Source organism: Sarcophilus harrisii, chromosome 2 (assembly GCF_902635505.1).
Source record: "Sarcophilus harrisii chromosome 2, mSarHar1.11, whole genome shotgun sequence".
In the NCBI taxonomy this organism is placed as follows: domain Eukaryota; kingdom Metazoa; phylum Chordata; class Mammalia; order Dasyuromorphia; family Dasyuridae; genus Sarcophilus; species Sarcophilus harrisii.
In genome coordinates, this window is record NC_045427.1 from 255290837 (window position 1) to 255308232 (window position 17396).

At 30.5% G+C, this 17396-nt stretch overlaps 1 protein-coding gene across 4 annotated transcripts in view; it reads right to left on the reverse strand.

Moving 5' to 3' along the window:
• Positions 1–17396, reverse strand: part of DPH6 (diphthamine biosynthesis 6) — a 475226-nt gene that overhangs the window by 428922 nt on the left and 28908 nt on the right. Inside the window, exon 4 of one of the 4 annotated variants that reach the window (XM_031952048.1) lies at positions 12844–14894. The exons of the other annotated variants lie outside the window; for them this stretch is intronic. Coding sequence (XP_031807908.1) covers positions 14709–14894 — 186 coding nt within the window. The 3' untranslated portion in view covers positions 12844–14708. Of the gene's footprint in view, positions 1–12843; positions 14895–17396 lie in introns of those variants that run through there. 4 annotated transcript variants of the gene reach the window in all.

Below are 17396 nucleotides of genomic sequence, written 5' to 3' on the forward strand. Positions count from 1 at the left end.
CAGCAATCCAGGCAGGTAATAATGATAGTTTGTACAACAATATTGTTTTTGTTAGTTTAGCCCCAACAGAAATAAAGATTTCCTGATTACAACTTTGTAATTTAAGTCAACTGAAATGATAGCTGAAGAAGTAAAATAAAGAAATGTCTGACTTAAGCTTTTAGAAAGAATACTACCCAAGTTTATTCTTCAATTGAAAACATAAATAAGAGAAGAAGCCCATTTCTCTGGCATATATTATGGCATTACCTGAGTTTCTGGTATTTGTATAAACGAGAAAGTTGTTCTAAAGTTCCTGAATTACATGGTTTTATGCTTCACCTACATGCTCTTGTAATTGCGTAAGGCCTACTATTATAAAGAGTTCATTTTGTACTGTATCTCATTGTCAAGATTTTTAAACAGTTGCTTTTTTATTGTAATGAGTCAATTACAAGACAGTCACTCAAGCAGTTATTAACAAAAGATTTTTAATTGCATTTTTAATGAATTTTATTTTTTATAAAAGCCCCTAAAAATACCTGTGGCAAAGGGTAATCATACATTGAATTAAAAGCAATATCTGTTTAAGAATGATTTCTCTTTTATTTACGACAACAAAATAAATTTTCTGGGAGAACACCAAAAAACTGACAGTGTTGAAAAAAAAAAAAAGAAAATTGACTCTAAGTTAGTAAGAAGACTTAAAAATCAATGGCCATTCTTCCTATTTTTCTTTCCCCTGCTTACTGCCTTCTTTTGCTTCCCTGTTTTTAAGATATAAAAGCCACAAAGTGCATCTTACCCTGGGAAATGAATTTATTATTCCTTTATTCACAATTTATAATGTTTAATGTAATCTAGAATTAAGACAGTTTAAAAAATGAACTGAGAATAGGCATAATCTTAGAAGGCAAATCTTAATTTACTAATTTTAAAAATCTAATATACAAATACTTTATAGTAATATGTGTATGTATATACACACATAAATTCACATAGTGCTTCATTTTAAGAACAGCATATCCCGTGATCATCCTCAGACAAATGATAGTCCCAAATTAAGAATGAAAAATTCCCACCATGACTAAATTTTCATCCATTCGTGTGAAATATAAGTATTTATGAATTGTCACTATACTTAAATAATCTCACAGGAAATGAAATTAATATAACTTGTAACAGGTTTGAAAACTTGAATCTTCAATCATTAAAAATATTGACTAAGCTGAAAACTACTGAAACTTTAAGTATCACTTTTATAAAAATTTCAATAGGATATGTGGTATATCTTGGAATGATAGGATAATCATAATATTCAAATACTGCTTCTGTCAAAAAGCCACTGAAAATGTTAACAAAATTCACTTTTTAAAATAAAAACTAAATTCTTGCTAAATATACACATCTGCTAATAAGGCATGATTTGGGATTACCTAAATTAATTTGCCATTTTTGCATCATAATTAAGCATACACTACTCAGTGTAACTTAATTAATCATTAATTAGACATTTTAAAGGATGTACACTAATAATAAAGTAAGCCTCTCTTTGGGAGTTGTAATGTTATGTTCCAGTTTTATTAAAAAAGTTTTCACTTAATCAGAATTACTCAATCATGCAAAAAAGAAATATCTGTAAGGAACTACTTCCAAAAAAATACTGTCTTATTATACAACTTTTTTTTTAAAGAAAAAACTTTTTGATTGTCCATCGTTTAAAAACCCCTTCTTGTATTTTCTGCCATAAGAAAAGACTGACTGTGAAAACATGAGACTCTGTAGTAAGAATGTGAAGCCCTTGGTTAATTAATCTGCTGGTTGAATGACAGAGTGCCTAGGGGCATGGTGCTGGCGACTGACACAGTGTCCCAGTGCGCTCTGAACCTTGGATGGCTACATTCTGTATGGAAAGACTTTACCCAACAAACAGCAAAAAGGCCTTCATAGGATCCCTCCTCCTGCCTGAGACATTCCATTTAATTAATTTCAAGCCTGTTTATCTTAAGGTTTTAATAAATTTAAATGCATAAGATCAACACATCTACACTACTGAAGAGCTACTGGCATGTAATAGTTTTCTGATGTGTCTGAAGAATTTCTTTTAGTAGCATAACCAAAAAAATTAACATGTTCAGAAATTTTCAAACATGTTACCTATTCTATTCAGCAAAATACATTTGTACAAGTCAATGTTTAGAGATTCAATTTAATGTATTCTGCAATTTCCATTTCACTAGGCATAAAGTATTTTTTATATTATAAAAATATAAATCATACTTTTCTCTCCTCTAAATAACACTCTGAAAATTACTAATATCTAATCTTCAGCAAGGTAAGGCTATTTTTTTTTTAGCAACAGGATACAACAGACATTCTCCTAATCCCTTTTACTGCCAGAACAAAACATCTTTCAAATCAAGATAAAATCACTACATCATGAATGTTAATATCATTCCGAGAAAAATAATACCTTATGACTAGAAAAGACCATCCCTTTAGGGAGAAATGTTGTGTTAAAGTGGATTATTCTTTTAGTAGTGTAATAGAATGGCTTCTACCTAGTCCCAGATGGAAAATCAAAATCTGCATTTAAATGGAAATATTTTAAAACAGAAAGGACAAAAGACTAAAAGCATAAGGAATAGATCTAGCACTTTACATTTTAAAAATCCAAAATACCACCTCAGAAGTTTTTAAAGAGACTCTGGGATTATGTATTGTAATTTTGTTTTTTATAAAAGGCATATAATTTTACATTTACATGACCTGAATATACTGCATGTGCAAATAAGACTAGATTCACAATTCTTGGGTCATGAAATTTTTACCATTCTACAATTTTATTCTGCATAGAATGAATAATGAACCTTGTATCTATCCTCTTCCTATTAGTCACAGCATTTGACATGATGTTCCTAAGGTAAGTGCATTTTTGTTGAAATCTAACAAAATTTAAGTTTCTTCCGTTCTGATACAAATCACTATCAGTCAGAGAGAAAAAATAAGTCTCAACACTAGGCAATAGTATAGCAATTGCTCTTTGTGACCTGAAAGATTATTTTCAGTTTTTCAATAGTTAGAGCAATTTTCTTAAATCCTTAAGGAGCCTGACAGCATTGCACATTTCTTAATACTTGCATTTACTTTTACATTATAAAACAATAAAACAGCAGGATAATGCTTATACAGTTTTGAGACATCATCGGGGAAAACAGTGCTGTATTGTAGGAAAAAAAGCATAAGCTTTATCAGTGTATGAAGAATAAAGGAAGTATAATCTATATTCTTTAAAAGTACAAATATGCAGGATTGCAAATAACTTGAATTTTGCACTTAGCTCTTTAACAATATTCTAAAAGATTTGATCAAAACACAAACTGCTAGTTTGTATAACTTGATATCACATCAGAATAGATAAAATTAATTTTGAAAGCATGCTATTCCTTAGCAAGAGTAAAAACTTATTACTTTCTCTACTAGCCTGAGTCTGCAAGAGAATATGTGGCTTTTATCCTTTCAGTGACAAACCACATTAAGTAATTTGATCATTATTCTTCAATGTAAATCTAATGTTTTCCAACTATTAGCCTTCAAGTCACAAGTTTTTAGAATGCTGATCAAGCTTGACTAATAGCCCATAAATTTGGGACTATCCTCTAGGAGATGTCTTTAGGATGTCTCTCCTGAAACACCATTCTACTAATGTGGGTTTCTATTACAATTCTTGATTGGCAGGAGCTGTGTCTGCTAGTGATCATTGAGCTCTTTCACTCCCCCTAAAAATATCTGTGATTACTGAGCTAAGAACACTAACTCTTTTACACCCAGAGAATGACTTATCTTATTTTTAAAAAATAATGAATTTCAATTAAACTGTCAATAATCTTGCAACTTAACCAAGGAGCAAAGAGAGTAACAACTCTGCTCTGTAGTAAACTTGTTCTCTTCCTGAGAAAATCTTCATTATCAATAGCAAAGTGACATGGCATGAAAATTATTTTTAGCAAAACAGGGTTTTTTTTCCCAACTATGTACAGCCAAACTAAAACAACTAGCCTTTGGTCACTTATTAATAAATTGAATTTAGGGGATTTTAGGGAAGAACTTAACATGAGAAGCAACAGTTACATGAAATCATAATTTCTTTGTTCAAAATCATTTCATTCTAAAAGGATTAAGTTTTAAGGATGGAAGTTTTAGAGAATTTTAGGCAGAATCAGTATTCAGGCCTAAATTCAATTTGAGAAATAGTTGATTTTCAAACCCAAAATTTCTTCCTCTAGATTCAGTTATGCCGACACCAATATATTGTCTGGATGGATCATTTTTTTACTCACCTAAAACCATAAAAGTGGACATAGTAATTTGTACTGGTGAAATCATGATGATACCTACCATTTAGATAGTACTTTAATGTTTGTGAAGTTCTTTCTTTGTATATATATTGTTCCAACTGATCTGCACAATGATACTGTAAAGTAAGTACTATCATTATCCCCATTTTACATGTGAGAAAACTACATTATAGAAGACCATAGTTTCAAAAATGAGAAATGTAGATGAATGCAGTTAAGAAAAAAGAACTATATTACATAAATAATCTAACTTATATAGCATGACTAAAAAGAAGAGAATTCCTAGGGCTGCATTCTTTTATTTCAGTTGTCAGATTAGATATATTGCTTATGATCTTGATGACTTAAACATAATACAATAGCTTTTGATATTTAGAGATTTTGGAGTTTGGGTAGAGGCTGAGGGTGGGAGGAAAGAGGCAGATAGTGAGAAAGGAAGAGGGTAAAAAAAAAGAGAGAGAGAGAATGTTCACAGGTGAAAAGCTGAAAAAACTTTACTGAAAGAATAACAAGTTAGCCCCAAAGGGCAGTAATTAAGAGCCTGGAGAAGCAGCAGCCACCCCATAGACACACATGTACAAACCAGCCAACTTGGTAGTGATGTTATTATTTTACAAACTTCTAACAAAGGACCACCAAGGCAGCATTGGCTAAACATATAAAATGTGTCATGGAAGTAAATACTCACTAATATACTTCAAAAAAAAAAAAAAAAAAAAAACAAAAAAACAAAGAAAGAAATGAAAAAACTTACTTCAGAAAAATAAAAGATAACCAGATCAAGGAGTACTTTCTGGTTAATTTACAATAAGAATGGAATGATCCATGATTATTTTCTCCAAGAGCAAGCAAATAATAGTGGCTGGTCATGAAGGTGGCAACAGGATATAATTGAAAAACATGGTACAATTGAATGAGTACCAGCTAGTCTTGGAATCAAAAGGCCAGGGTTTAAACCCCAGCTCTGGCCCCATTACTATTTTTATGAATTTCATCAAGTCTGAGGCACAATTTCCTCATCCACTGTAAGATGAGGGGCTGAAATAATATAATTAAGTAATAATTTAATAATTTTAACTTTAAATCTATGTTCTACAATTCTATGATATTCTATAAATGACTAAAATTGAACTAGTGTTATACTTCAATATGATTATTCTTGATATATGAAACTTGATTTCTGATTTCGAATACTGAAAATGAATCTAGGTCTTTGGTTATATGTCTTTAAGATGTAACTATATCGACCTTCTTGTTCTGATCCCAAGAGCAAAGTATTTACTATAAAATTTAATCATTCTATAAGGATTTATTAGTCATTTCTATGTGCCAGTCACTAAACTAAACATTGAGACTGGCAAAAAGTTCCTAACCTAGGCATAAGGATACCTTTAACTACTACTGAGCTGATATGAAGTCATTAAGTATCTGAAATTTTAAAAGCAACCTCAAGTTGGAAAAAGTTGAAATACTCTGAATTAAAATTCAAAGTTTAGGAAGAAAAAAAAGAAATGAAGAAGGCAAAGAGATAAAAAGAAGTGAAAAGAGTCCCTGCCCTCAAGGAGCTTATAGTCTTATGAGAGACTGCAAATGAATACATACAAGTACATACAGGACACATATAAAATAAATACTGAATAGTGTTTGGAAGAGAGGAAATGAGCATCTAGATAAATCAAAAAAAAATCTTATAAAAGTCGGCATTTGAACAGATTTTTTGGAGAAAATAGGGTGTTCAAAAAACAGGTAATTTCAGGCACAGGAAATAGCAAATGCAAAGGCACAAGATAAGAGATGGAATGTCCTATGAGAAAAAAAGTATGTAAAACAGTATGAATGACTGGACTACAGAATGCATGAAGAGGCCTGGCTAAAAAAACTCAATAATTTGACAATTTTGGTTTTGAAATCTTGGGAAAGGAAGGGAAGATAATACCTACTATGTACCAGGTATTGTGCTAAGAGCTTTACAAATATTATTTGATCCTCACAATACCTCTGAATGCCTAGTTGTCTTAAATATATAAGTTATAATAGCACTTTTAAACCAAGTTCTCTATAAATACTACTCTTATAAAAGTTTAACCCAATATCTTTAGAATGTCAAGAAAATGAACATGGTATAGTGATATTTAAAGATTGAATAAAGTTCACGTTTTTCTTTTTTTTTCTATTGCAAAGCTCAATGATATTTAAGGAAAGCACAAATGAAGCTACAACACATATTTAGTATATGAACTCATTAAAACATTATCCTATGTGCAAGTGCTACATAATCAATTCTACATCATATTCATATTTAATTTTATAATACTAACTGAATGAATGATTGATTTTTCATACTGTAAAAATTAAGGTAATAAATAGGACACTCTTCTTTTTTCATGAATCCTCAGAAAAAGAGAATACAAAAATTGAAGGCTCAACAGTGCCTTGCACATAGTAGGAACTCAAAAAGTATCCAAAAAAGAATCTAGTAATAAGTTGAATACATGATATATTTATTTTAAGAGTGTCTAAAAACATCTTTCAATGAATTGGTTTTTTTACACAATTTAATAGTATGACTTTACCTAAAATAGATTAGGAATTTGAAAAGAGATGGACAGAAACTTGGAATAGCAAGAAGTTTCTTAGGACTATTCATTTCAATGAGAAACAATCTAGATAAATTAAAAACAAGTCATTTAAAATTCAAGAATAAATAAATATGTATGAAATCCAAAAACAAAAACAACAACAAAACCAAAAAATCCAATTATATCTAAAAGTGAAGCCCTTGAGTATTTAAATTTAAAAGGGAAAACACATGGAATTCAATGTAAAGGAAAGAATTTGATTTATCCTGGTACTCAGTCAACACTTAACAAGAACCAAGAGTGAAACATTTAATATCTAAGGTATAAAATCTTATCTATGTAAAATGGAAATGGTAGCTTTTAATCTACTAGACTGGTAAATTTTATCTCAGCACAAAATGATCTAAAATTCTTCATCAATCTTGTTTCTGAATGAACCATACTTTATTTTGGTGAAACACCTTACTAGAAAAGTAAATGACATTAAAACAATGAAAACATTCACTTTTTTCCCCCTTACCCATTAGAGGATTAGCTCAAAATCTCAAGAAGAAATTTAGTAATATTAAGACAAAATGCAAATTCTTTCAAGATACAAGTCAAAATTGCAAATAAAGAAAAATAAAGACCTGGGAAGATGCAAAGGAGAAAAAATCAAATTAAATTTGATATCAATAGTGGCATTGCGCTAGTATAAAAATATCAATTAAAAGTACAAATTAAATGCAACCAAAATATGTATAAATTATGTTAAAAAAAGTATATGGGCAAATAAAATCAAAGAGAAAGAGATGAAATCTACCTGAGGCAGTAAAAATATGTCAAATTTCACTTATACTCTGAAACCATCATTTTAAAGTTCAATAAAGTTTACAAAAAAATTGTCTCATGGAATACAGGACCATATGTCATTTGTATAAGAACTGCACTGGCTAGTCAAAGAGTTTATAAAGTAGTAATCAGAAAAAAAAAAAGTAAACTACAAACCAAGTAGAAAAATGAATGCCAAATAACTTGGGTTTATTTCTAGCTAATTTTTTTCACTATAAATTAAATTGCTTTTATAACTTAGTTCATTGTACTCGCAGAGTCTCTGTGAAGTAGGAAGGGGCAGGTATTATTCAGATTTCAAAGAGAGAGAAAGGGTGTTTTTTTTAAGGCACATGAAAGTTTTGAATCTTTTTCTTGTTTTTAACTTCAAAACCTTGCTCATATTATGGCAATTCATGTTACACTACTGTCCATATCTTATGACAACTCCAACAGATTTCATTTATTTAACAAAGAAAAAAATTAATATTCAAGAGGAAAGAAAGTAATGAAAGACTTTTAAAAATATACCACTAGTTTTATGTAAAGAATCATTCAGTATAAAGCTTTGCTACTCTCTTATGCTATACTTTTGCTAATAATTATAATTTGAATATTTTTTCCATATCCTGTAGTATAAAACCATAAAAACCTCTCTTCAAAACTATCTAGAGCCAACATTAGTGTGTCTTTAAAACTCCCACTTATACCTCATTTTACTTACAATGCTTATAAGCAACAAGAATAAGTAATAAAGATTTTTTAGCAAAGATATGATGATTTCTTATCCTTGCAATTCTTATATTCATAATTTTATTTAAGTTAAAAGTACAAGAATTAGATTATATATGTAAATGTACACATATGAAATCTTTTTTTACAAGGTTTTCTATGTAAATTTTCTTTTATAAAATTCACAAATTTTGTTCAAAAAAGGTAGAAAAATTGAAGTTTTTGGTCAGCTGGCCATCTAATGGGCATTTATTTAAAGTGGGCTACCCAGGTTGAGAAAGTTGAACCACTTCACCTAAAATGTAAATGCTACATTAATGAGCAGCCAAAGTGCAGTAATAGTCTTGAAAAGCATAATTGTTCAGGTCATACCATCCATGCCAAAGCTCTTGTCATGTGAAACATTAAGAAGCCTAAGCAGAAAATAAACAATAACAGTGACACTTCCTAGGAAATACCACCTGGAACACTATAACAAGGTTGTGGATATACCTCCCTTGGAAAACAGAGTAACAGACAAATCATGTGTAAGTAAAACCATCTCATAGCTAGGTTTAATTTGAGAAACATGCCCCTGACTCCAACTCAAAGGGAAAGTGTCCTGCATGATTTATCATTCTTATAGGTAATAATCACAGTAGTTCAAAAGTCTCAACAGATAATCAACTGCTGGTCCCACATTGTTCTGGTCTTTTCACATATATTTTTCCATGAAGAAAGGTCATTATCAGTGATTGTTAAAACAAAGGATAATATATAGTCTACATTACACATTTGTTATAAGCAACTGTTTATATTCCATCTGAGTTATGCTTTTATGCTCCAAAATGAAAAGCACAAAGATTTCCTATCCATTTTCCTTAAGTAAAATGGACTGTTATTTAAAAAGTAGGGCTTCATAAGATCTTAATAGTTATGTAAAAGATATCTAAAGTAATCTAAAACATCAGTGTTATTTTTCAGAGAAAATCAAGTTTATTTCATTCAAAAACTGCAATAATCTCCTTTCAAATATCACCTGCATCAAGATCCTAAAGATGGATTTTTTTTTGCAGAACCTCTGTAAAACGATCATTGACATTTTAATTAAAAAAAAAATGTATGTCGAATAAACAGGACATTTCCTGTAACAGTGTGCAATGGCTGCTCTGTCACTTCTTTGTACAGTCTTGGTAAATTATGCAGGCTCTCACTAGACAGAGCAGCTGTAATTCACTGTCTCCAGTAATGTAATCTACATTTATCACTATTTTAATTAAGCGGGTTCTTAATTTGGTACTTTCATTGCAATGGAAAAAAAAATACCTTATTCAATTCTTTTTTGGTAGACAGCATCTTGTCTGACTTAGAGGCCAGAATTTCATTTTAAATGTGTTTCCTACTGCAATTTGAGCTTGTTTTTAAAAAGAACTGCTATACTTAGTTTATTAAGAATTTGCTCATTTTAACTTTTGCTTCTTGAAAAATAGAAAACAAAGATAAAAATGCCAGTTCTCTACACTAAAAAAAAAAATTTCTGAAATTTCTATTCAAGTATACCAATCAGTTAGAGATCATTTTGTTCTCTGGATGAAGTTAACATTACTAAGGGTTGAAAAAAAAATGATACTAAGGCTGTCTCTATTATGGACTATATAGTCAAAATTACTGAGGAAAAAAATACAAAACAAATAAAAACTTGACAAAAGAAACTAAGCTTGCAATGTAGAAAGATCAACATTAGTTATTACTACTGTTCAATCATGATTCAAGTATACTTTCAGTAAAGTTAAGAAAATGGAATTCAAAATTGCTTTAATTATTTTCAACAGATCATTTAAAATGTCCGTTTTTTGGGGGGGATGTTATTTTTTGTTGTTGTTGTTAAATCCATCAAACTGGAATAGAACAGCTTTTAATCATTTTAAAGACAACTTTGGACATTTTTCATTATTTTCCCATTAATATTTGTAGCTGCTGTCCAGAACAATTTCTGTTTGACTTTTAGAAAATAAGTTGATGAGTTCCTGGAAAGGCAACATGTTTTAACTGGTGCATTCAGTGACAATTACTAGTTTTACTTACTATATGAAATAATATGCTGCTCATTAAATTGTCTTTGAACATAAAACATTACAAATTCTATGTTTCATTGAGAAATAAAGGATTTGCCATCTGGGGGAGGGGGTGGGGGGTAAGAGGTGAAAAACTGGAACAAGAAGTTTGGCAATTGTTAATGCTGTAAAGTTACCCATACATATAACCTGTAAATAAAAGGCTATTAAATTAAAAAAAAAAAAAAAAGAGAGAGAACTAAAGGATTGATATAACTAAAATCTGCTATCACATCCAAAACAGGATTAACACTAAAGATCACCTAATCCAACACTCTTGCTTTACATTTGAGTAAACTGAGGTTCCACAAAGGTTGAGTGAAAGATTACCCAAAGTGTTCTTTCACTTGTGACAGAAAAGGCCTACATTAAGCTAAACTTCATCACCGTCATTATCCTATTTCAAATATTTCCAAATATTGTATTTGTGAAACCCCTTATCATTTACTACAAATGAACCAGAGATATAATTATAGACTACTAAAAATGTTTTGTTGTTGTTTTGGGGGAGTAGAGGTACACTGTTTGAAACTTCTAACTTTTTACACTTCCAAATTTAGCAAGGGATAGATATTCAGATTCAATAAAAATCATCAGTTACATGAGTATTTTAGATGATCATGAATGGCTGAATCATTAAAAGTAATTGCCACAGAGATTTAAGATTTTTAATTCAAAGAGTTGTATTAACTATGTTCTAACTTACATTAATATTCTTCAATTATAAGATAAAGCCATTTAGGTTTGTATGGGATTATTTTTATAATACTGTACAAATAAGAATTAATTTAAATAAAACTATCTTTTGAAAGTTAACTGCTAGGTTTTTTTTTAAACCATTATTCATAACATCCAAGCATGATGCTTAGTATTAACATACTATTATGTTAATAACTGTCCATACAGTTTTGCTTCACATCAAAAACAAGTTATCAGCACAATATATAACCAAATAAGTATACAAAAAAAGTAAATCTAAATTTTAAATGAGTTTGAATCAAGAGAAAAATCAATGCTAATGAATGACAAATACTTTAGTTATTGTGTACTCCCTTGGTTTGAATTTAAATAATGTCATGTTATAAAGCTTGGGTTATCCAATTCAGGAACAAGTAAAAGTTAAGTTCTAGGCAGCCTACTCAGTCTCTAATTAAGCAAAAGTAGCAAGTACAAAGGGGCTAACTTAAAAAAAAATACTCATACTGCAGCTCAACTTCAAAAAGATACTTCATGAAGAGAATGTAGAGCTCAGAAGATTCCTTCTCTCTCAAATTACTCTGATGAACGTGATAAACTTGAGATTTGCCACTGAGTAATGACAAGAGGTAGCCAATACTTCTAAACTACAGCTCAGAATGGTCTTTTGTTTCCTTTGTTTAAAGTAAAGCCGCTACTGAAAAAACCAGAATGTCGCCTTAAGAAAAAGGGGCCTCTTGTTGGGACTAAAAATAAATATCCTGCTTCTTACCTGAATATTCCAATGATCTACATTCATCTACTGTTTACTAACAGACTATAGAGGGCACTGTTGTATCAGCATTGAACCATTACAATGGGAATTTTTTTTTTTTAAAAAAAAAGCTGTCTAAAATAGATTTTTAAAAATATAATTAAATAGATATAAACCCCTGCATTTAATACTAAGGCAAAATGCTGAAATGTGTGTTTCCAAACTATACTGGATTTCAATAGGGCAAAAACTTTCACATAACCCACTGTCAAATTGTGAAGAGCACTGCACATAGTACATACTTGGCATTTTCCCTTTGTGGTGCTCTCATGAAAAAGGTAACTAATCATAGCAACTCCTTATCCATCATAAACAGCTACCTATTACAAGAATCTTGTTCACAATCAATATGAAAATTAGTGTAGCCAGTTATGCAATTCTTCTATTATTCTATCAACACAAAAATTACATTCTATGTGCACATTTTGTTGGAAAGGCCAATTTTGCTTTTTTCTCCCATTGGATAATACAGCTCCAAATCAATCACCCTCTTAAGAAAATAAGAACACAGTAGAAAATACTGATCAAAATTAAATCCTTGCTGCTAAAAAATGGTTTATATAAATACAATGATGAATATATCTAATGCAAAATAGAAAATGAAAATATCTTAATGCAAAACAGAAAAAACAAGTTTTTCTACATTTCCAGAGACATTATATTTTGCAATAGAACTAAGGAACAAAATTCACTAATATGTGACAATTATATCACTATTTTAAAAATCTATGTATGTAACAGTTCCTTAAAAACATATATATATATATGGTACTTTTTGGACATCTTTTTAAACATATAGTGCTTTATATGCATTTTTTCCTATTTTGCATAGAACAGGAAATTTACATATAGCATATTTAGAGCTATGGTACTTTATGTATATCTTTTTCTGTTTTATTTAGTATGAACCCTCTGAAAATATGTATTAAAATGGGATTTTTAATTATTTTTAAATACCTAACTAATAACTACAGCCTAGAAAATATGGAAGATTTATATTTGTGTTACTAATTTTTCCAATGTTTTGTTAAACAAATATAAGCAATATTCTCAGCATTGTACACTAACGTTAACTAAAGCAAAATAAATATATATACACATATGTAAACGTGCAAAGAAATATATGTATATGTTTATTAAGAGGAAGTACATTTATTTAAACCTTGGCAATTGGGTATACAGGCCTAATTTTTTCTTTTTCTTTTGTTAAGCACTAGACTGAGAAACCCCTTAATAAACACTGATGCAATATCTCTAAAGTCCACCATACATCTAATTGAAGGTAAGATGTTAAAATTAAAAAGAACACACAAATTCAGTAAATAAATTACAACAGTATACTACAAATTAAATAAATCACTATTAGCGTAGGTACCATCCACAAAACTAAGATCTCTAAGGAAGAATCCGAGCTCACTAGAAAAGCTACATACTCCATGTTTTGTCAGTCTCAAACTTCCAAAGAGCTTAGCACCTTCTCTAAAATGAGAGTGCAGAGCTGTGAAAGTGTTAAACATTCCTCGATAATGTCTCAACCTGCTCTTAAATCACAAAGGGGGAAGAGGAGGGAGGGCTTCAGATGGTATGTAGATTTCTACTTTATTAAAAAAGCACCAGTTTAACAACTTATTTTCAGCTAATAAAAGCCAAAAGTAAAGTATGGGAAAATGTAGGGAACACTAACTCTAAGACTTCAACTTATTAACTTAACCAAATGCTATTTCTGTATTGCTTCCTTAAATTATTAATTTATGAGTTTTGCTTAGTCTTCTCCTGAGGCAATGCATTTTGTAAGTGTGTTGAATTCATGTAAATAAATGGAAAACTTTTATAAAGACTATTATACTACAAATAAAAACAAGCCTTTTTAATGAACACAATACTATAAACTAGGATTTATATAAATGGACTATAAAAAATTTTAGCAACTACTAACAAATGAATCAAAAAGCACAAAGTCAGAAAAATGAAACACAAGCCTATCACCAATCATTCTTAAATCTACAATTAGGTCAAAATTGAGTAGTTTGAGGACTACACAATACTTTAAAAGCACTTTCCCTGAAAACTCAAAGGAAGTTTTCTTAACTTTTAAAAAACTGGTTTGAAGTTCCAGTTTGGTTTTCCCCATAAATCACTAGGTTGAATGATCCACTCTAGGTGACAATTCTTAATATTCAAGATATTTAGCAAATACTTTAGTTTTTTGTTAAACTAAAAACTAAACTAAATATGCCAGATAGGAATATGGCATATTAAAATCAATTTTAGTTAACTAATTTATTCAAAGCTTGATTGTGAGCAATAGCTCTTAAAAGAAATGCAGCATTGTTGATTCATATACAAGCATTTTACTTAACTACATTGGATAATAGCAGTGCTCCTAAAGGAGTATAAAAAGCAAAGTGATTAGCAGTCATTACTGTTAATTAGTGTTCACTTTACATTCATAGGGATGAACCTCCTCTGAGTTGAATAAATGGAAAGTTTCTTTTTGAAGGCTTGCCAAATCTTGCCTAGGTAAGTATTGGAATAAGCCATCAACTACCGTAAGAGGAATCAAAAACAGGGACAGATCGGCATCCAATTAGTATGTCTCAGTTTTTAAACAGGAAAAGGGTTGAGGGGAATGAGTAAAACTGGAAACTCATTCTTCACATTCTGAAATCTCACTGATAAAAGGAGGAAATGTGTGTTTATCAAACTTGCTGTGAGTGCACAGTTCATTTGGCGTCCTGTAAACAATTGCCTGGCTGCTCACTTCCAAATGCATGTGAGAATCTTGGAGACTCAGAACATCATATTGAGCAGGCAAGGTCACACTAGTGATGCCCTGGAAGTGGGAAATTAGGAAAACCTGGCAATCAGAGGTTTAAGATTGACCAGAAAAAGCCCTCAGGCTTGCTTACCATCTTTCACCACCAGCCTGGCTGTCTCTGCTTATTCAATATTAACACAATAGCCTAGAAGTGAATGAAAACCATTTTGTACACCTAACAAGAAGAGAAATACATTGACCATCTTATTTATATAAAGAATGGCTATTTCTCAGGTTAAGAAGCCATCAAGAGATGGCTTGAGACATAGCTTTGTGAGGAAAGCAAAAGGCCTCCAATAAGTTCCTGTTGATTATCAAGTTTCCTTTTTCCCAACTCCACTCCATTCTGTTCATTCTTAAATAAAGGCTAAATCCCCAACATAAAATGGAAAGAACGACAGTTCAAAACTATCACTGTCAAATTCTGAAAATGCAGGATTACAGAATTTCTACCTCTCTGCCATATACTTTTATGGAATGCTTTTTCCTCTGTTACACATTAAAAAATAATAATAATAATAAGAGGAACTCCCAGTAGAAGACTACTGCAGTTAGAAATAATTATGGTTTCTCATGATTTTGAAAGGGAAAATGGTTGTCATTTGGAGATTCCAAGAATACAGAATAACTGATACAAGTAGTTTTGCATTAGTCTTGTTTAAGCTACTATCTACACAAGAATGAACCCCTCCAAAAAAAAAAAAAAATCATCCCATTTGTATGTCCAAGATTTCACCTCAGTAAAGTTATTTTTATAACTCTTTTTCCACCAATTATATAATACTGCCACAAAAATCACTGAAATAACTAAATAATTTTAAAAGATTCCTGCAATATTGGGGAACTATGCCTAATTGAAACAAAATAAACTAAAAAAAAAAAAAATCACCTTACTATAGTAGCTATTTTGACTGGCTGAAATAGGATAATGTAACTATGGATAAGGGGAAAGTCCCTCATGCTATTATCTTGGATGGAGGACTTAATTAAATATGTCATTCTAGAGAAAGGTAGTATATGTATGGAAAAAGGAAAACTGCCAACAAAATCAATACAATCTGGAGCCTCTTTTCAAAGAACCATGAAACTGACAAAATAGCCAAATATACTGACTTAACCTGGAAAACAAGTCTAAGTAGAATAAAATGTAATTTCAGATCACACATAATGCCTTTTTTTTCTTTTTATTGTTCAAGTTTAAAATTTATAAAGATTTTAACTTTATAAAGCTCTGAGCTCTGGGTAATAAATATATACAAAACTCTGATTTCTTGCCCACTTTTTCCTACACCCCATTGCCATTCCCATGCCATAGTACATTTAGCACCCAGGATATCTCCCCATTGATCTTCTTCTCCATCACCTCTTTCCAGAAAGAATGTTAAAAAAAAAAAAAAATTCTAACATGCTACACAAATCTAAGTCATATTTTACTTTTATATTATGTTATTTGTTCATGTAATTATTTTTTTCTTTGTGGGATAGAAAAAATAATAATACCCAAAGAGATACAAATATTACTGAAGCAAATCTTTTCTCTCTACAATCCTCCATGAGAAGTCATTATGGGATAATATGAGTGCTAAACATCGAGTCAGAGGACCTTACATCAGTTCCTGGCTCTATCATTTATGACTTATATGATCTTGATGGGAAAAGATAATCTCCATGAGCCTTAGTTTTCTTTTCTATAAAATATGGGACATCTTCTAGTTCTGGACATATTATCCTAAGATCTTCCTCCAGTATGGAAAAAGGAGATACTGCTTCCAATCTTTCCCCTCCAACTTTATCTTTCCATACAACTGCCAAAATATTTTTTTTTATGTATAGCTTTGACCAACTCTAAGATTCCTCTCCTACTCAGAAATATCAGAAGCTTCTTTTTGCCTCAGGAATAAAATTCAAATAACTAATTCCGGCATTTAAATCATTTTAAAATAAGGTTCCATACTAATTTTCTAAATTTATTTTTTATTATTCACCTTTATGCACATTACATTCCAGGCAAACTGTCCTACTAATTCTCAGAATTTAGCAATCAACCAACGATATCTTGGTCTTTATGCAGGCTATTCATCCTATTTTTGAAAATCACATCTTCCTCACCTCCACCTTTTAGCATATAAGGGTTCAAGATTCAATTTAAGGTTCAACTCCTCTAAGAAATCTTTCCTATTCTTTCAAGTTATTAATATTCTCTCCTTCCTCAAATTATCTTCAATGAACTCTTCAGTTATATGTCATATTCATATTCTCCAGTAAATTATAAACTCCTTAAATGTAAGGACTATTTTTTACTTTTGTGACTTTGAAGAGACTAACTTACACATAATAAACGCTTATTTAATGTTTATTCATTAAACTGGTAGAATTAGAAGTGGTAGAACTGAAAATCATGCCCAAAAAGTAATAAAGAAAGCAAGAAAGACTAGGAAATGGGAATAGAAAAGAATAGAATGGGTAGGTAGACATTTCAGAATGATGTGTAGAATTCTCATAACCATCTTATTCCTA